Source organism: Myotis yumanensis, unplaced genomic scaffold (assembly GCF_028538775.1).
Source record: "Myotis yumanensis isolate MYYU_CA2020_CCGP unplaced genomic scaffold, mMyoYum1.0.hap1 SCAF_1, whole genome shotgun sequence".
NCBI classification, from domain to species: Eukaryota; Metazoa; Chordata; class Mammalia; order Chiroptera; family Vespertilionidae; genus Myotis; species Myotis yumanensis.
Genome location: NW_027223752.1, coordinates 179,976,208 through 179,996,605, shown reverse-complemented (window position 1 = coordinate 179,996,605; position 20,398 = coordinate 179,976,208). Strand labels below are relative to the sequence as shown.

At 43.8% G+C, this 20,398-nt stretch overlaps 1 protein-coding gene across 4 annotated transcripts in view; it reads left to right on the top strand.

Moving 5' to 3' along the window:
• CCSER1 (coiled-coil serine rich protein 1) overlaps positions 1-20,398 on the top strand; it is a 1,176,231-nt gene that overhangs the window by 255,213 nt on the left and 900,620 nt on the right. For all 4 annotated transcript variants that reach the window (XM_070392710.1, XM_070392707.1, XM_070392715.1 and 1 more), the window contains exon 5: positions 17,057-17,177. In XM_070392710.1, coding sequence (XP_070248811.1) covers positions 17,057-17,177 — 121 coding nt within the window. The remainder of the gene's footprint in view (positions 1-17,056; positions 17,178-20,398) is intronic.

Genomic DNA, 20,398 nt, shown 5'->3' with positions numbered 1-20,398 from the left:
GTGTGCTGCTCTCTCACAGCATCATTGAAACTATCAACTATGAAGTAAACAACCGCCACTCAGAACCATGGGGAAGTTGGCCCAGTGGGAGATCTACAACTGGAGGAAAAGAAAGAAGCGCAGTGAGACTGAGTGGGAGCTACGGAGGCACCAAAACCAGAGGTACGCAGTCACACGCCACGCGGGCTGCAAATGGATTCTCGGTTTTTTACGAACCCTCGAATCCTCTGGGCTTGCTCGGGGTGGGTCTCGGAGGCCCCAGATCCCACAGGGAGAGGCGGCCACGGCCTTGCAGTGGTCGGAGAGCGAGCGAAGCTCTGACACGCGGCTGCTCGCCGGCACCGAGAGACAAGAAGTCCTGGTGTCCCGGGGAGGCGAGGGGCGCGGAGACGCCACCATCGCTATTTCCTCCACGCTGGCGACTCCCTGTGACCCCGCCCTACCCTCAGGGCTGTGCCAGAGGCACAAGAGGGAATGACTGTGCTTTTACAAACTCTCAAATCCACTGAGCTGGTTCGGGCGGGTCTCTGAGGCCCCAGGCCCCAAGGCGAGAGACGGCACGGCCTTCCAGCTGTCAGAAAGCGAGGGAGGCTCTGGCGCTCGGCTGCTCGCCGGCACTGGGGGACGCAAAGTCCTGGAGTCCTGGATAGGCAAGGGGCCCCTGAGTCTCCGCCCCGGCGACTCCCTGTGACCCCGCCCTACGCAATTTACATTCCCATCTGGGCTGTGCCAGACTCACAAGTAGAAACGCCTTTGCTTCTGCAAACTCTCAAATCCACTGAGCTGGTTCAGGCGGGATCATGAAGCACCAGACCCGACGGGGAGAGGCAGCACGGCCTTGCAGCCATCAGAAAGCGAGGGAGACTCTGTTGCACAGCTGCTCGCCGGCACTGGGGGACACAAAGCCCTGGCAGAGAGTCAAGGGGCCGCGGAGACTCAGCCTGTGCTATTTGCTCCGCCATGGCGACTCCCTGAGTCTCAGCCCTAATCAATTTACATCCCCATCCAAGCTGTGCCAGGTGCACAAAAAGACCCACCTGCGCTTTTGCAGCCTATCCCAACAAATTGCAGACTTCAACTGCTTGCAGCCATGAGAGACACACTCAAGAAGCAGACCCAGGAGAACCAGGATGGCGGCATAAGGAAGAGACCTGTGCGTGCTACCTCACACAACAACATCGAAACTACCAAATATCAGACAAACACCTAGCATACAGAACCATGGGAAAGTTGGCCCAGTGGAAGCTCTACAACTGGAAGGAGAGAAAGAACATTGAGACTGAGTAGGATGTGACACCAAGTACAGAGCCCAACCCAACAAACTGCAGATTTCAACTCCTCGCATAGAAAGAAGCGCATTGAGACTGAGTAGGATCTGCAGAGGCACCAAGTACAGAGCCCATCCCAGCAGGCTGCAGATTTCAGCTCCTTGCATCTGGGAGGGACGCAATCGGGGGGCAGAGTCGGGTCCGGGGCCGGCCAGGGCTGGGCCTGACTCTGCCGGCACTGTGGAACTGCTGTACCAGCAAGCGCACAAACATGCCCACTGGTCCCAGTCTCTTGTGGGGCACTGGGGGACAGCAGACAGGCAGTCTGTGCACTTGGTGGAGGGCAGGAGTGCTGGATGTTCAACCACCAGGAACGCCTGGAGATTTTGTCTAGTGGGGAGCCGCCGGCAGGGGACAGAGGGCCAAACTTCCTGTTTCCCCGGTAAGGCTGGGATGGCCCCGGTGAGGTTGGGATGGCCCCGGTGAGGTTGAAACGGCCCCCGTGAGGTAGGGACGACCCCAGTCAGGACGAAACGGCCCCGGTGTGGTAGGGACGACCCCGGTCAGGTTGAAACGGCCCCCGTGAGGTAGGGACGACCCCAGTCAGGTCGAAACGGCCTCGGTGTGGTAGGGACGACCCCGGTGAGGTTGAAACGGCCCCCGTGAGGTAGGGACGACCCCAGTCAGGTCGAAACGGCCCCGGTGTGGTAGCGACGACCCCGGTCAGGTTGAAACGGCCCCCGTGAGGTAGGGACGACCCCGGTGAGGTTGAAACGGCCCCCGTGAGGTAGGGACGACCCCAGTCAGGTCGAAACGGCCCCGGTGTGGTAGGGACGACCCCGGTCAGGTTGAAACGGCCCCCGTGAGGTAGGGACGACCCCGGTGAGGTTGAAACGGCCTCCGTGAGGTAGGGACGACCCTGGTCAGGTCGAAATGGCCCCGGTGTGGTAGGGACGACCCCGGTGAGGTTGAAACGGCCCCCGTGAGGTAGGGACGACCCTGGTCAGGTCGAAACGGCCCCGGTGTGGTAGGGACAACCCCGGTCAGGTTGAAACGGCCCCGGTGTGGTAGGGACGACCCCGGTGAGGTTGAAACGGCCCCCGTGAGCTAGGGACGGCCCCGGTGAGGTTGAAACGGCCCTGGTGAGGCTCAGACGGCCCTGGTGAGGTTGAGACTACTCCAGTGAGGTTGGGACAAATAAAGGGGACCAGTATGGACTGATGAACAGGGGTAGATACAGAAGCAGAGCAACATTGAACAGAATGTTAAACTACAGTGGGAAGCCTGGGGAGGGTTGGGGGGCGGGATTAAGAGACCAACTGAAGGACTTATATGCATGCATATAAGATTAACCAATGGACACAAGACACGGGGCGGGGGGGGGTGGGGGGTAGGGGCCGGGGGAATGTCAAGGGGGGGAATAAAGGAGACATATGTAATACTCTTTGTAATACTTTAAGAAATAAAAATTATTAAATAAAAAAAAAAAGAAAAAAAAAAGAAAAAGAAAAAAAAAAAAAGTGAGGATGGGCATTATGGGTTTATATTGCTCCTCATACTTTGCAAAGTGAAGCCCATTAAATAACCTATCAGTACTATAGAACTAAATACTTATCAATTATGTCTTATAACCTGTGAAAGATTCTTCATATAGCTGATGTAATTTTTCAACAAAGATGAATAATTCATTTGATACTTGTTCTTTTATTCTGGTCAGCCGAAAAGTTATTGCAAAAAAGAGGACAGAGGAAAGGGAGAGAAAGAGAGGGATAAGGGAGAGGAGGAGGAGGAAGGGAAGAAGAGGGAGGGGAGAATGGGAAGAAGAGGGAAGCGGAGGAGAGGGCAAAGGAAGGAGGAAGAAGGAGAGGGAGGGGAGGAGAAGAGATAACATTAACTATTCAGTAACTACTTAATTGGTTGATGATATTTAATCTAGTACAAAATTTAGGGACTAAAAGATGTAAGAGAAGATTTACTGAGATCTTTGTGAAGAAAGAAAAAAAAACACAAACAAAAATACCTATAATACTTCCTCTTACTAGAACCTGAGTAGTAAACTGCCACATTTCTTTGTTTGTTTGTTTGTTTGTTTTGTTAATCCTCAGCAGAGAATATTTTTCCATTGATTCTAAGAATAGAAAGGCAAGGGAGGGACAGAGAGAGAAATATCAATGTGAGAGAGACACATCAATTGGTTGCCTCCTGAACACAACCCTGTCAGGGATCTAGCCTGCAACTGAGGCACTTGCCCTTGACTGGAATGGAACCCAGGACCCTTCAGTCCATTGAGCCAAATCAGCAAGGCTAGGGCAAAACCAGTACATTTCTAATGTTGTTGAAATCAAATAGCAATTATTCTCTAAAGTAACAGGGATATTTTTCTGTTTTTGTTCACTATTTCTTCTTCTGAGCCTAGAATATGGTATAGATTTAACAAATATTTTTTGAATATATTATCTTTTTTATTTAATTAAATTACATGGAATACTATATATTTAAAGTGACTACTAAATAACTATTTCAATTTGTGTTAGTTTATAATTTCCATGCAGATTATAAGCTAAAACGTGCATTATTGCCTTGATTTATATTGCATTATATGTAATAATAATCAGCATTAAAAACAAGCAAACAAACACCCAACTCAGAAAGTACCCAAGGCAAAACAACTTAGGGCTGATAAGAGAAGAAATGTGGGTGACACATATGTAAACTCAATATACTTTTGTCTAATAAATGGGAACACATCTAGGAAAGTTGTTTTATTAACATATAATTAGAATATTTTCTCCATAAGTTTTAAAATATATTTTATAACATTATAATGTAAATTTATTAGTGGTTTTATTCTTGCTCCTTTGACAATTCGAGGTAGAATATGTTTCTTAACAGTTTATAATGTCGATATGATTATCTTGAAAGAATGACACTAACATGCAGTTTGGTTTAAGCAACCCTTCCCCTGAGGACATTATCTAAAGCCTATAAGCAGTGCTTTGCAAATTCTTTGTATTCTACTAGGTGGCCGCTTTTATATCGTTTCTTCCTTGCGGAGCATCTAGGGAGGGGAAGTGGCCTCAGTGCCTGAGGCTGACTTCCAGGAGGCCGGTTGCGCTGTTGGGATAGTGAAGGCAGTGCTGGTCCATCGGTGCCTGGCCCGTTCTCCGGAGATTGGACCTGCAGGACTATTGAGGGAGTGAGTAGCTGTCACTGAGCTGGTGGGCTGTCAGGACGGGTTGATTAGCTGAGTGGTGCTCCCGCTGTTGGAGTGCACTGACCACCAGGGAGCAGCTCCTGTGTTGAGTGTCTGCCCCCTGGGTGTCAGTGTATGTCATAGCGACTGGTCGACTAGTCATGCCAGTCATTCCAGTTCGTTCTGGTCATTGGGTCATAACAGTTGCTTAGGCTGTTATATATAGACTATATTAATCATCTTCTTTTTCCTCCTTTTAATTATTTTTTTTCTGTGTTCTAGAATTTAGGATATTAGATTACAGACATTATGGGTTAAGCATTATTTCAATGATATAGGCCTTATAGTGCATGTTTTCCCAGAATGGATAACAACTATGATTTCATCTTGTGTTTGGGAAATTCATAAAATATTTGTCTGTACTTGCTCTAGCAAAATAGTTGCAAGGATCTTTCTAAGTTTGAAATGAGAAACATAACTGGGAAAATCAGTACATTTGCCAGACTATCATCTATCCTATATAATATAGAGGTAATATGCAAATTAACCCTTACACCCTCACAAGATGGCTGCCTATGACCAGGCCAGCAGGGGGGTTAGTGAGGGATGGCCAAACGACTGAACAAGCAGGCTGCGTGGGGTGACCAGGCCGGTGGGGGGGTGGGGGCGTGAGGGGCGACCAGGCTGGCAGGGGAGGGCAGTTGGGGTGACCAGGCCTGTAGGGGAGGGCAGTTGGGGGCAACCAGGCTGGCAGGAGGGGACAGTAAGGGGTGACCAGGCAGGCAGGGAGCGAGCAGGCCAGCAGGTAAGGGGCAGTTGGGGGCGACCTGGCCAGCAGCAGGGGGCATTTAGGGGTGATCAGGCTCTTTGGGGGGGATAGTTAGGGGTGATCGGGCAGGCACACAGAGGCAGTGAGGGGTGATCAGGCTGGCGGGGGGGGGGGGGGAGGCAGTTAGGGTTGACCAGATAGGCAGGCAGGCAGGTGAGCAATTAGGAGCCAGCGGTCCAGGATTGTGAGAGGGATGTCCAACTGCCGGTTTAAGGCCGATCCCCAGGATCGGCCCTAAACGGCAGTTGGACATCCCCCATGGGGTCCCGGATTGGATAGGGTGCAGGCTGGGCTGAGGGGACACCCCCCTGTGCAGAAATTTTGTGCACTGGACCTCTAGTATATATATATAGTCCTCTTGGGAGTTCTACTTACCTGCAGTTCAATCACTTGCTATGACATGCACTGACCACCAGGAGGGCGGTGCAAAACGTATGTAGGCCTCGGCTGGCAGCTGGCAGCCAGGGATGGGAGGCCCCCGCCAGCAGCTGGCAGCCGTTAGGGACCCTGCCCATGCATGAATTTCATGCACTGGGCCTCTAGAATAGACTATATATATATATATATATATATTTTTTTTTTTCTATAGTGTTAAGCTATAGAGAACAGCTGAATGAGGATTTAAACTATTAGTTTCTATAATTTTCATTCATAAATTACACATACACATGTGGGCAAGTCTTTATGGCAAAAATTTGTTTTCCCCTCTATCATTTAGGTAACAATTTTAATGAAAACATTCTCTTCTGAGGCATTAAAATCTATTTTTGTTATTAATGACAAATGTTCTATAGGAGTGTATTGCTTATCTATTTCTGTGTAACAAATTTTCCTAAAACTTAGTGGTTTAAAACAGTGAACATCATTCATCTTTCATGATTTTTGTGGATCAGAAATTCAGACAGGGGGAAGGTGGGCGTTTCCTTCTGCTCTATGATGTTTAAGGCCTCAGCCAAAATACAAAGCCCTTTTATTTACATTCAGTTGTTGATGATGGCCAACTGAGGGCTTTGATGGAGTCATATTGGTTTAGGGCCCACCCTAATTTTAATCTAATTTCCTCTTTAAATGCCATATCTCCAAGTACAGTAACATTCTGAGATACCAGGGGTTAGGATCTCAACATATAAATGGGAGGGCACACAGTTCAACTAATAACATTCATCAGATAATATTTTTATATGTATTAAAACAAAAAAAAACCCACTTTATCCTTAAGTTTCTTACTCCTCAGTCGGGAGAGATTAATAAATACTTGTTTCATATTTGATATTTGGAAAGCCATTGATTATTTCTATTTGGATTTAACATGCCAAGGTATATTTTTGCCTACCTGCCTCAAACATAATAGTGTTTGAGTTATACTAATAAAATTGCTTTCCCTGGCCTGTGTGGCTCAGTTGGTTGGGTGTTGTTCTGTGCACTGAAGGGTTGCTGGTTTGGTTCCTGGGTTGGTACATGTACCAGGGTTTGGGGCTTGATCCTGAACCAATTGATATTCTACTCTCACACGGATGTTTTTCTAACACCCTCACCCTTCGTCTCTCTCTAAAATCAATTAAAAGTATTGAAAAATAAAATAAACTTGCTAATCTTACAAACTGAATCCACATTTTCACAATGTTCTATGTTTCTCTGTCACTAGTGAGGTTTTAATTTTATTCTAGAAATATTTGCACAATATAAGATTGATGAAAATAACTATTCAAAAGTTGAGACAAGAAGTAAATTGTTGCAAACAAGATAAAGTTGGTTAAAAACGTGATTTTTGAGGAACAAAATTTTTTAATAAACCTGATGGCTGTCCAAAAGTTTAACAAGATGAAAGGTTACTATTGGCACACAACAATAAAAATACCAAAATCTGGAACATGTGAGATAAGCATGACTAAATTAAAGTTACTTTTACATTTTATAGTTTTAACATTTCCAGAATATAGTTATTTCATTCCTATTTCTGTATTCTTTCTCAAATCAGTTATTAATTCAGGATATTAATAATTTTTATGCAATTCTTAACATATTTTAAAATGATTCCCAAGATAATATTATTCTTACATAATATGGTTGTAGAATATGTTTTTAAGTTTAAATTGTTAAATTATTTATTAATTAATTTGAAGGTCTTTGCTTCCTGCTTTTGCCAATTCTTCTTTCTCATCCAAACCTTCACTATAATTTCTGTTTTTGTAATATAATGAGAATTTTGTTTCATTTAATAAAGCAAGTAAATATAAGATGTGAGTATGTGTTGGAAATTTAGTTATTTGTTTGTTGGGGTGATGTTGGTTAACAAAACCATATAGGTTTCAAGTGTACAACACAACAAAACATCATCTGCACACTGCATCTTGTGCCCACCACCAAAAGTAAAATATCTTTCTGTCCCCATTCCACTCCCCTCCCCCCACTTTGCCTACCTCCATCTACCCCACCCCTTTTCTCTCTGGCTGTCACCATACTGTTATCCGTGTCTATGTGCTTTATGTATATATGGTTTCACTTATATGTGGAATGTAGAAATGAAATGAAAACAGACTTATAGACCAAAAGAATGGTTACCAGAAGGAATGGGTGGAAGGATGGGTGAAGAGGGGAAGAGGAATATAGTCAAGAATATTGTCATAAGTTTATATGGTGACAGATAATTACTAGAATTAGTGAGGTGATCACATTGTAAGGTATATGACGTTAAATAATTTTATTATTTACAGGAAACTTATATTGTTAATATAAGTATATACCAGAAATACTTAAATTAAAATAAATAAATACATGGAATGAAACCAGAAATTATTTCTACTCTGACCCAATAATTACAGATTTTTTATTTAGAGGCTCTCAGAAGGTTTTATCATTTTTGGTGTTCATAATACTATAACTACCTAAAGTATTTTTTGTTTGGAAAATCTGTACTTCCTGTTTATTATTCCATTCACTTTTTTTCAAGTCATAACTTCTCTATTACTTAATTGCCTAACTTGCATTTATTACACTAATTCTTTTATCTCATGATAAATGAAATTTAAAGATATTGAATCTTGAGTGTAATTTAATTTCAGCTAAATATAAAAGCTTAATCATTTAAATGGAGCTCCCAACCATCCATCTTTAGACAGGTTCATTAATTGTCACTTTTTTTAATAGAACAATTAATAGGGGTTATTTTCTTATTGGCCTAGTTATTCATTTTTTAATGCCTTATACCTTTGAGTGCATTGTCATTTGTCCCAGCCTCTAGATTATACAAATTAAGTAATGATATTCAAATTACCTTGAGTAAACAAATGTTCTTATTTTTGAGATTTTTCTTATTTACTTACAGCATTTTCTCTATTTCTTTTTTTTTAAATAACTCCACTTTCTCTTATAGAAAACCAGGTAGGTGCTTTCACCTAATCTGGTCAGAGGGTGACTGCTCTAATATTTGAGAAATATCTCTAACCCAGTGATTTTTCAATCAGTGTGCAGTAAGAATTTTTAATACATGAAATACCTGACTATTTAGTTGGGGGAACTGACCTCTTTTTCCTTAGATTGTCAAATAAAAAAATGACAAGAGCCAACACAACAAAGCCATCTGGTGTGAATGAATCAAAATTATACCAATTATTTTGTCAAATCAGCCAAAACTATGTTTTTGGATGGGCTGCAGAAGTTTAGTAATTTTTTTATGTGAGCTATGAGATGAAAAAGCTTGAAAATCAGTCCTCTAGAAGAATAAATCAAAACTTCATTAAACACAATTTTTTGGGAGTGGGATCACTTCTCTCTTGCCCAGAGTTAAACCCTGTCAATTCAGCATGTTTCTTGGAACATATCAGTAGTTCACTAAATGTTTACTGAATAAGCAAATGTTATCTCAGAGAAGTAAATCAATAATGTTCTTAGTCTAATTCTTCTCTAGCAGTGGTTGGGCAACAGTGTAAATTTAAACTGTAATAGAGTTTTCTGCTCTCACCTGTGATGGAATTGTCTGTCAGAGATACAAAGCTCATGCCAAGAATAAGTAGAGAAAATTAAAAGGTTTTTTACAAAGAAAGAAAGTCTGCCTTATGGCATTAGAGACCATGAGGAAACCAGGGCCTCTCCTGGAACCACTGTGAACATTGTTATCTCTTGAGCACCACAAGATCGTTTCAATTTCAGCTCTGCTTAAAATGGTCATATATTTTATGTTATTATTTTTTATTTTATTTTTAAATAGGTTTCTGTTGATTTCAGAGAGAGAAAGGGAGAGGGACATAGAGAAACAGTGATGAGAGAAACATCAATTATCATTGATCAGCTGCCTCCTACATGCCCCATCCTGGGCATGTGCCCTGGCCTGGAATGGAACCCACAACCTTTTGGTGTACAAGGTCAACTCTCCAACCAACTGAGCCACTCGGCCTGGCAAAATGGTCATCTATTTTACTTATTTACTAGAGGCCCAGTGCATAAAATTTGTGCATGAGGTGTGGTCCCCTCAGCCCAGACTGCACCCTCTCCAATCCGGGACCCCTCAGTGGGTGGATGACTGTTGGTTTAGGCCAGATCCCCAGGATCGGGTCTAAACTGGTAGTCCAACATCCCTCTCACAACCAGGATCGCTAGCTCCTAACTGCTCACCTGCCTGCCTGCCTGAATGCCCCTGCCAGCCTGATCACCCCTAACGGCCTCTGCCTGCCAACATGATTGCCCCTAACTGGCCCCCCTGCTGGCCTGGTTGCCCCCAACTACCCCCCCCGCCAACCTGGTTGCACCAACTATCCCCTCATAGGCCTGGTCACCCCCAATTGCCCCCCCTTGCTGGCATGGTCACCCCCAACTGCCCCCCCCACTGCCAGCTTGGTTGCCCCTCACAGCCTCCCTGCCAGGTTGGTTGCCTCCAACTGTGCCCCCTGCTGGCCTGGTCACCGCTCACTGCCCCCCACTGCCAGCCTGGTCACTCCATGCAGCCTACTGTTCAGTCATTTTGTCACTCCTCACTGCCCTCCCTACTGGCCTGGTCGCCCCACGAAGCCTGCTGCTCAGTCATTTGGTCGTCCCTCACTAACACCCCTGCTGGCCTTGTCACCCCACTCAGACTGTTCGGTTGTCCATTTGGTTGTTTCAGATGTGACCGCACCTGGCTCTTTATATATATACTAGAGGCCCGGTGCACAAAAATTTGTGCACTCGGGGGGGGGGCGGGGCCCCAGCCCGGCCTGTGCCCTCTCGCAGTCTGGGACCCCTCGGCAGATAACAACCTGCTGGCTTAGGCCTTCTTCCGGGTGGCAGAGGGCAGGCCCAATCCCTAAGTGCAGCCCCTGGTCAGGCTCAGAGCAGGGCCAATTGGGGAGTTAGGGCGCTGCCCCGTCATGCACAGAGCAGGGTGGATCGGGAGGTTGCGATGCCACCCCTAGTCACGCTCAGGGTAGGGCCGATTGGGGGGTTGGGGCACCGCCCCCTGTCACACTCAAGGCAGGGTCGATGGGGAGGTTGCAGCGCCACCCACTGTCATGCACAGAGCAGGACTGATCAGTGGGTTGGGGTGATGCCCCCTATCACACACAGAGCTGGACCAATCAGGGGGGTTGGGGCACCGCCCCCTGTCACACACAGAGCAGGGCAGATCAGGGTGTTGGGGCGCTGCACCCTGTCACACTCAGGGCAGAGCCAATGGGGAGGTTATGGCTCTACCCTGTCACACACAGAGCAAGGCCCGTGGAGGGAGGTTGGGGCACCACCCTCTATCACCCACAGAGCAGGGCCGATCAGGGGGTTGGGGCACCGCCACTGTCATACTCAGGGCAGGGCCAATGGAGAGGTTATGGCTCTACCCTGTCACACATAGAGCAGGGCCTGTGTGTGGGGGGGGGGGGGGTTGGGGCGCCGCACCCTGTCACACACAGAGCAGGGCCGATCAGGGGGTTGGTGCGCTGCACCCTGTCAAACACAGAGCCGCAGGGCAATCGGGATTGGGGAGCTCCCCCCTATCAGGCATAGAGCAGGGCTGATCAGGGGGTTGGGGCGCCTTCCCCTGTCATGAACAGAGCAGGGCGGATAGGGAGGTTGTGGCCCCGCCCCCTGTCACACACAGAGCCACAGGGCGATCAGGGGGTTTGGGTGCTGCCCCCTGTCACCCTGATCCCGGTGCCAGGAGCCTCGCTGTTCTGCTGATCCCGGTGCCGGGAGGCATATTACCCTTTTACTATATAGAATAGAGGCCTGGTGCACGGGTGGGGGCTGGCTGGTTTGCCCTGAAGGGTGTCCTGGATCAGGGTGGGGGTCCCACTGGGGTGCCTGCCCAGTCTGGGTGAGGGGCTGAGGGCTGTTTTCCAGAAGCGGGTGACTGAAGCTTCCAACCGCTCCTTGTTTTCTTTTTTTTTTTTTTATTCTGGGCCAGCTTTAGCTCTGAGGCCTCGCTGCTGAAAACATCGATACAATGTTGTGGTCCAGCTGGTTTTCAATCCGTCTGGTTTCTGGGGTTTTGTTTAGCTTCTTATTTGCAACATAGTACATAGTTGCTTAGAGTTGTAGCTGAGAGGCCGGCAAGTCAGGCGGGGAACGTTGGAGTCCACAGTCACTGAAGCAAGCAAGCCTCCCTGCTCACTTCAGTGCATGGCTGCCGGCTGCCATCTTGGTTGTCAGTTAATTTGCATATGCTCACTGATTAGCCAATGAAAAGGGTAGCGGTCATACGCTAATTACCATGTTTCTCTTTTATTAGTGTAGATATAGATAGATAGATAGATAGATAGATAGATGGATAGATAGATAGATAGATTTTTATCTATATATTTTTTATTGATTTCAGAGAGGAAGAGAGAGGGGAGAGAGAGAGAGAGAGAGAGAAAGAGAAAGAGAGAAGCATTGATTGGCTGCCTCCTACACACTCCCTACTGGGGATTGAGCTTGCAACCCAGGCATGTGCCCTAAACCATGATTGAACCAGGGACCTTTCAGTCCACAGGCCAATGCTCTATCCACTGAGCCAAACCAGCTAGGGCTGGCCATCTATTTTGTACCTCATACTCTAGCCCTGAGCAGATTAATAATTCGGCAAACGTTTTTACAGGAAAATTGGAGAACCTGGGATCATTTCTCACACCTTTCTCTTTCAGATCATGGCCCAACCATTGTATTTTTGTCTTCCCTTTCATTACTGTGTGCTGTTGTGTTTAGTATTTCCCTTTCTACACAGGGTAGGAAGTTAATTTGTTGTCTAGCTCTTATTTCTTGAAATGAATACTTAGATCAGTGGTCATTGGCTTTTTATTTATAATCAAATCAAATATCATTTCCAGCACCAACGGTTTTCATTTCTTTGCTACACTTTTATTTCCACTGGCAAATTCCTTCCTCAGAGTACTCATTTGTATAAAATGTCACATGGGCTTATCATTGGAAGACAAGGGAGCAATGCAACTACACACTTTGAGGTCTGTGCTTAAACTGAGTATCATAAAGACCAATCATTGACAGACTTAGAAAGAAGCAATATGTGTGTCACTGATCATGAAGCACATCTATTATTTGGGTAGTGATGTGTGGACTGAAGAGCTAGTAGAGAAATTTATACAGTTATAGCTGATATATCATGCTAACTGAAATTTGAAACATATGTTTGGTGGTATCTGGTGTTATTTAACTAAATCATGTAACTGAAATTTTTGTATATCAGAATCATGTAAATTGAGGATTATCTACACTAATAAAAGAGAAAAATGGTAATTGGCGTACGACCGCTACCCTTCTGATTGGCTAATCAGCGTATCCTTATGCAAATTAACTGTCAGCCAAGATGGCGGCCGGCAGCCAGGCAGCTGGAAGCGAACATGAGGCTTGCTTGCTCCAGTGACTGCAGACTCCAACGTTCCCCGCCTGCCTTGCAGGACTCTGAGCTGGCAGTTTGAAACATTCTAACAAATATAGCCGGCTGGGATCTCAGAGCTGAAGTTATACATTGTTTCGATTATAGAACGGCAAAAAAACCAGCAGCGGAAGCCTCAGAGCTAGAGCCAGAGCTAAAGCTGGCCCAGAAGAAAAAAATAAAAGAAAAAAAAGGAGTGGTTGGGAGCTTCAGTCAAAACCCCTAGCCTGAAAGCAGTCCTCAGCCCCTCACCCAGACTGGCCAGGCACCCCAGTGGGGACCCCCACCCTGAAGGGTGTGTGACCAGCTGCAAACAGCCATCATCCCCTCATCCAGGCTGGCCAGGCACCCCAGTGGGGACCCCCACCCTGATCCAGGACACCCTTCAGGGCAAACCAGCCGGCCCCCAGGCCTCTGTCCTATATAGTAAAAGGGTAATATGCCTCCCAGCACTGGGATCAGCGGAGCTGCGAGGCCTCCTGGCACCAGATCAGCATGACAGGGGGCAGCGCCCAAACCCCCTGATCTCCCTGCAGCTCTGTGTGTGACAGTGTGTGGCGTCCCAACCCCCTGATCGGCCCTGCTCTGTGTGTGACGGGGTAGAGCCATAACCTCCCCATCGGCCCTGCCCTGAGTGTGACAGTGGTGGCGCCCCAACCCCCTGATTGGCCCTGCTCTGTGGGTGACAGGGGGCGGTGCCCTAACTCCCCTATTGGCCCTACTCGCCCTACTCTGTGCGTGACAGGGGGGAGCTCCCCAACCCCCTGATGGGCCCTGCTCTGTGCATGAGAGGGGGAGCTCCCCAACCCCCTGATGGGCCCTGCTCTGTGAGTGACAGGGGGCAGTGCCCCAACCCCCTGATGGGCCCTGCTCTGTGAGTGACAGGGGGCAGTGCCCCAACCCCCTGATTGGCCCTGCTCTGTGGGTGACAGGGGGCGGTGCCCTAACTCCCCTATTGGCCCTACTCGCCCTACTCTGTGCGTGACAGGGGGGAGCTCCCCAACCCCCTGATGGGCCCTGCTCTGTGCATGAGAGGGGGAGCTCCCCAAACCCCTGATGGGCCCTGCTCTGTGAGTGACAGGGGGCAGTGCCCCAACCCCCTGATGGGCCCTGCTCTGTGAGTGACTGGGGGCAGTGCCCCAACCCCCTGATGGGCCCTGCTCTGTGCATCACAGGGGGTGGCGCCGCAACCTCCCCATTGAACCTGCCTTGAGTGTGACAGGGGGCGGTGCCCCAACCCCCCAATCAGCCCTACCCTGAGCGTGACTGAGGGTGGCATCGCAACCTCCCAATCCACCCTGCTCTGTGCATGACAGGGGGCGGCGCCCCAACTCCCCAATCAGCCCTGCTCTGAGCCCGACCAGGGGCTGCACCTAGGGATTGGGCTTGCCCTCTGCCACTCAGGAGCAGGCCTAAGCCAGCAGGTCGTTATCTCCCGAGGGGTCCCAGACTGCGAGAGGGCACAGGCCGGGCTGAGGGACCCCCTCTTCCCCCCCCGAGTGCACATATTTTTGTGCACCGGGCCTGTAGTATATATAATAAAAGCCTAATATGCTAAGTGTCCGGTCGTCCATTCAACCAAAGCATAATATGCTAATGATATGCTAAGGCTGCTTAACCACTCACTATGACGTTCACTGACCACCAGGGGGCAGATGCTCTGATCTGTATGTTAGCTTGCTGCTGGGATCCAGCAAATCAGGACTTAGTGAAAGGGGCTAGGCACACCCTGGAGCCCTCCTGTGGTCCCTCCCTGGCTGGGGAACCTCCCATGTCCCTCCTTGACCCCATTTGTGCACCGGTGGGGTGCCTCGGCCTGGCCCGTGCCTTCTCACAATCCAGGACCCCTCAGAGGATGTCAGAGAGCCAGTTTTGGCCTAATCCTGCTCAACGCAGGAGCTTCCCCCTGGTGGTCAGTGCTCTCCTACAGGGGGAGCACCGCTCAGCCAGAAGCTGGGCTCACAGTTGGTAAGCACAGTGGCCTTGGTGAGAGCCTCTCCCATCTCTGCAGCAGTTGGACATCCCTCAAGGGCTCCCGGACTGCAAGAGGGTGCAGACTGGGCTGAGAAACAACCCCCCCCCCCCAGTGCACGAATTTCATGCACCAGGCCTCTAGTATATTTAATTTATTAGTTATCAGGAAAATGAAAATTAAAATGTAATATCACTATATACTTACAGGAATAGCCATGGTAGGCAGAATTCTAAGATGACACATGACTGTAGCCCTGGTATAATTACTTCCACTGGGAAAATTATTGGACTTCACTACTATAATTATGTTATGTTACATGGTAAAAGAGATTTTGCAGCTATAATTAAGATTATTAATCAGTTGACTTTGAGGTAATAAAAAAAGGATATAATCTAGACTAATCACATGAGTCCTTTAAAAGCAGAGGAATATTTTCCACAGCTGTTAGGAAAAGAAGAAATTAAATCATGAGAAGTTCTCAGTGTAAGGGGCGTTCTCCATTGCTGAGATAGAGAGACTGTGGGTCACTGGCCGTTAGGGAACTCAGAATAGACCTTGACCACTAGCCAGCAAGGCAAAGGAGACCTGTATCCCACTACTGCATGCTAAATTTTGCTAGCAACATATACAAGCTCAGAAATGGATTCTTGACCCATAGACTTTAGATAAGAGCAAAGATTGGCTACCATCTTGACAATGGCCTGGAGGGACTTTAATCAGAGAACACAATGGAGCCTTCCTAGACTGCTAACATGAAGATCTATGATATTAAATGTATATTGTTTTAAGATGCTATATTTGGATATAGCAATAAAATTAATACAATATTAAATTTTTAAAAAGAAAAAAACCTGACAAAACCAAGTGTTGGTACAGATGCAGAACTGCCGAAATTCTTATTCTATTTTGGGGAATGCAAGTTAGTACAATCAGTTGAGTAAAACTTAACGACCATAAAATATATGAATATACCTTAGGAGCAATTCATAAGTATTTTTACACTATAAATTTATGTACGCATCAAAACAGTACAAGGAAGTTTATAGATATTTTGAAATAGCCCCAGACCAGAATCAATCCAAATGTCTATTACCAATAAAATGTGTGTGTGTGTGGGGGTGTGTGTGCGCGTGTAGGCAAAAGTAGTTCTGTAGCTGTTCACATGGAAAAAATTGGGGGAAAGGAAACATATGTAAAACTTTAGACAATAAAAAAGAATTATGTAGAAAATATATTCATAGAAGGTAAGTCATTTAATTTCTAATATGTGCTCCATAAGGCAAACAAATTAAATTCAGCCTAATAAACCTGAACTACAGCTGTTTTGTAGTAATAATAATAATAACTATAATCTCTGTTTTGCATGCTTACAACTCTATACATACTTTTGCCCCACCATATATATTCACATATATATACATATATTATATATGTAGCATTCACTGGAAAGTATAAGAATGAACAAATTGAAATAAGCCACATGAAAGAGTACACCAACAAAAGAGTATGATGTAATTTATATTAAGGTTAGAAGTAGATAAACTAATCTGTGGTTATATAAGTAATTATAATGGCTAAGTTTGGAGGCTATAATAGTGATTAGAAAGGGGTACCACAGGATTTTTAGGGTGCTGGTAATGCCCTATTTATTGATTGTAATGCTGATTAAACAGATGTTCTCATGTTGCAAAGATTAATTTAGCTGTGTATGATTTGTGTTCTTCTCATTCTTCAATGAAAAGCTTTTTTTAAATGAAGGACTGTAAAATGTTGGCAACGCCTAGTGAGTGATGACTTAGTTTAGAAAATGATAAGTAAGGATAATGTAATTATAATTAATGTTTTAGTTTAGTTATCTCTTTAATTTGACTGAAAAGAAAAATAGAAAAAGGGAAAGTGAGACTAGTTAATAAATAACTTTGACATTTACGATGAATTCTTTCAATAACAACAGTTTGCCGGGAGGAATCGTACAACTCTGTAGTCTCATGTGCTGCCGTAGTGCTCACTCCTATGGAACCAACAATAGAAATGAGGAAAGGAGAAGAGCTAAAATTCCCTGAACCTGCCAAACAGTAAGTTGTTCATTTGACTTTTAGAGCTTTGTGAAACTTGTGGATAACTGAATTAGATTGCTCAGAAGTTGCGGTTTATAATGAATGTGTCAATACTGTCATATGGAGAGGGCGGAAGTAAATTTTGCACATTAAAAATCAATCTACTGCCTCATGAAGTGCTTCTGTGGCTTCCAATTTTGTGTGTTTGAACTATATCCCATCCAAGGGTCGTGTTTTTCCTTTATCTTAGGAACTCGGGTAAGTAGCCTGAAGCAGTTTGTTTCCTTACCTGGGAATGTGCGTGCACTGTTCTTAGATTGCTTATTTTGTAGTTGTAGGATTTAATGCTCTGAAATATGATCAGATTTTAATATAAACTTCTTAGCTTAAAGTTGGTTTGCTTTTTATAATTTAATTTATATTTAAGTTTGATCTTATATGGAATAAGTGATAGTTCTTTTCTTTACTATAATGACAAGAGACCACTAAATCCATGGCCACAAATGTGAGCTATATGGGCTTGAAATATCAAATAAACTAGGATTATTTCTGGGTATGCATTAAATAAGTGAAAAAGGAAAAACTACTGATGATTTTCCAGTGAAAGTAGTGCCATACCTGCTTGAAGTTTGGAAACAAGGTGATGAATGATGTTGCCAAGGATTGCTGGCTGACCACTTCATCAGTGAGGAAGTGTTACCTTAAAGCACCTGTTATTTTTCCCCATTGATAACATTGTATAATAATGTTTGTTTCTTGATACCTTTCTACTGAATAAACTCCTGAAGACAGAGTTCTCTGGAATGAACATGCCTGCTACTCTTTCTGAAATCATTTAGGAAATCCCTTAATGTTACATCTAAGAATGTTGAGTTGAAATGGAGCAATGTATATATTTGATTGAATGAAAATAGTGTTAATATACTTATTATGAGAGAAGTATTAACCAATTCAGAAAGTAATGATTGTAATTCAGTTTTAATACAATCTAAAAGTGAAAACAATTTAACTGTTCTTAATATAGTCTAATCTTTAGGTTCCAAAAGCCTTTTTTTTTTGTCTAATGGGAGGAAAATTATGTCTCATATACACCAATTGAATTATATTTGAAAACTCAAGTGTATTATATATAGCGTCCCCAAAAATCTATACACACTTTAAGAGCTGATAGCTAAATTTTGAAAATGAAATGTAGTTTCATAAACACTACTTTTATAATTATTCAAACTATGTTTGTAGTAAGATATTAGAATGCTGTAATTTGAGACATTATCTTTGAATAAGTAGTATTTCCTTTAAATTCATGATGGAATTATTTCTCTATGTAAATTTTACGTTTAATTGTATAGGCTTTGCATGATAAATGCATAAAAATCCATTGAGTCTTTGAAGCATAGGACTCATAGAGTCATATAATTCAAATCTCAGCACATCTGTTGCTAAGAAGTGCAGTAATCTCAGTATAGGAGCTTCTGAATACATAAGAGTTTACATAATAAAAAATATGTAAGATAATGTATCTTTGAGGATGTCATAATCTAGGTAAAGAGGTAAAATATGCACCTAAGAGATCAATGGTGGTATAAAGGCAACATATGCTATTTATCTAGTGTAAGGTATGGATTTGGGTTGGACATATGATTATTTAACGTTAGGTCACATTTATTGATATATTGATATAAATTCATGAAAACAAACTCAGAATATTGGTCTTAATTATGCCATTGTATTGATATATAATTTTAGAATGTCAGAAATATTTTATGACTGAAATATTTTATATAACCTTACCAACTTTTAGTCATAGCCTAGGTGAAAATATTCTAATTTTTACAAATAGTTTTTAAATATTCTCATGTATTTATAATTTTGTAGACATTTTCTATAAGGAATAAAGGAAGAATAATGCATTTCAGTTAAGAATTAAATATACATTTTTCAGCATAGCAAGCTATAGGGAGGAAATATCTAAATCTTTTAGGAAGGAAAGCTGCATTCTGAGCACTGTAGTGGGAAAATGCAGACCTGTTCGCTTGTTGATATATCTAAAGATCATCTTCATTCAGAAAACAAAGGTACAGATTTTACTTTACTTTTTAGTCTGATCTGATAGGTAGCTCAGAATACCATGGAAAGGGTAAATTTGCTAGAAAAAAATCTTTGTGATCCAAAAAGAGTATACAGTTTTCAATTATTTGTTATAAGCATGGGATGTTGGGATCAAAAAGCTGTGAATGCAGAGCTTTATAAAATTATAAAATCCTAATGTTAAAAATATGTCCACATATCCAGCCAAACTCTCATGTTACTCAAACTTATACATTTCTCAAATCACAATTATGTGCTTTGAGCAGCTTATGAAATGTACATAAAATTCAAACTCTGAAGAGGACAATAGAAACCACATTCATGATTAGTTTTTAATTTTATTTTGTGTTTTTATTAGAAATGTTTGTTGAAATGCATGTACTCTGTTTATATATATATCTTGACTCAACATCTGAAATAAAAGCATTTTATGGTCATTGTAAACTTAGAAAGATAGAGGTGAATATGAGAGAGATAAATTATTCTATTATTTTTGTCAATTTCCATGTTTTTATTTTATATAGAGAAATCTAAACTTCCTAAGACATTTGATTTATTGTTTTAATTTGTTGAAATGATGCCGTAGTTAAATAAGCTGTATGCACTCCAGGTTCAAGACTTCCTTGTAGTGCTTCATTTGTTGACATAAAGTTTGAGCTGCTTCTGGAAGGGTGAAAATGCCATCATTTAGTACAGAATGTCAATTTTTTAAGAAGGGCTAAAAGTAACCTATTTTATTTGGATAGGTTCTTAAGAACAAACATTTAAAGTTCTGTCAGCTCTTTTTATTTTATCTGAATGAATAATGTATTATTAAATTTGGAAAAGCTTAAGTACTTTCTAATGTCATCTATAGAGTTGTTACACAAACTCTGTAGGCCTACGGAAGACACATCAAAGACTCCTCTTATCATCTAATCTTCAACTCTACACATTTCAGGGGAACATATTTATTTAAGATTTTAGGTACACATTTACTCATCTAATTCTCGAGTACTTGCTTTGTTCTTGGCACTGTGCTCAGGGCTGGGGATTTGGTGTTGAAAACCAAGTGCTGTCTCATAAACTTAAGAGTATAGTCAGAGAGACACATTAACTGATTGCATCAAGAAATACAAGACTGTAGATGTAACAGTAGCTATAATGTAGAG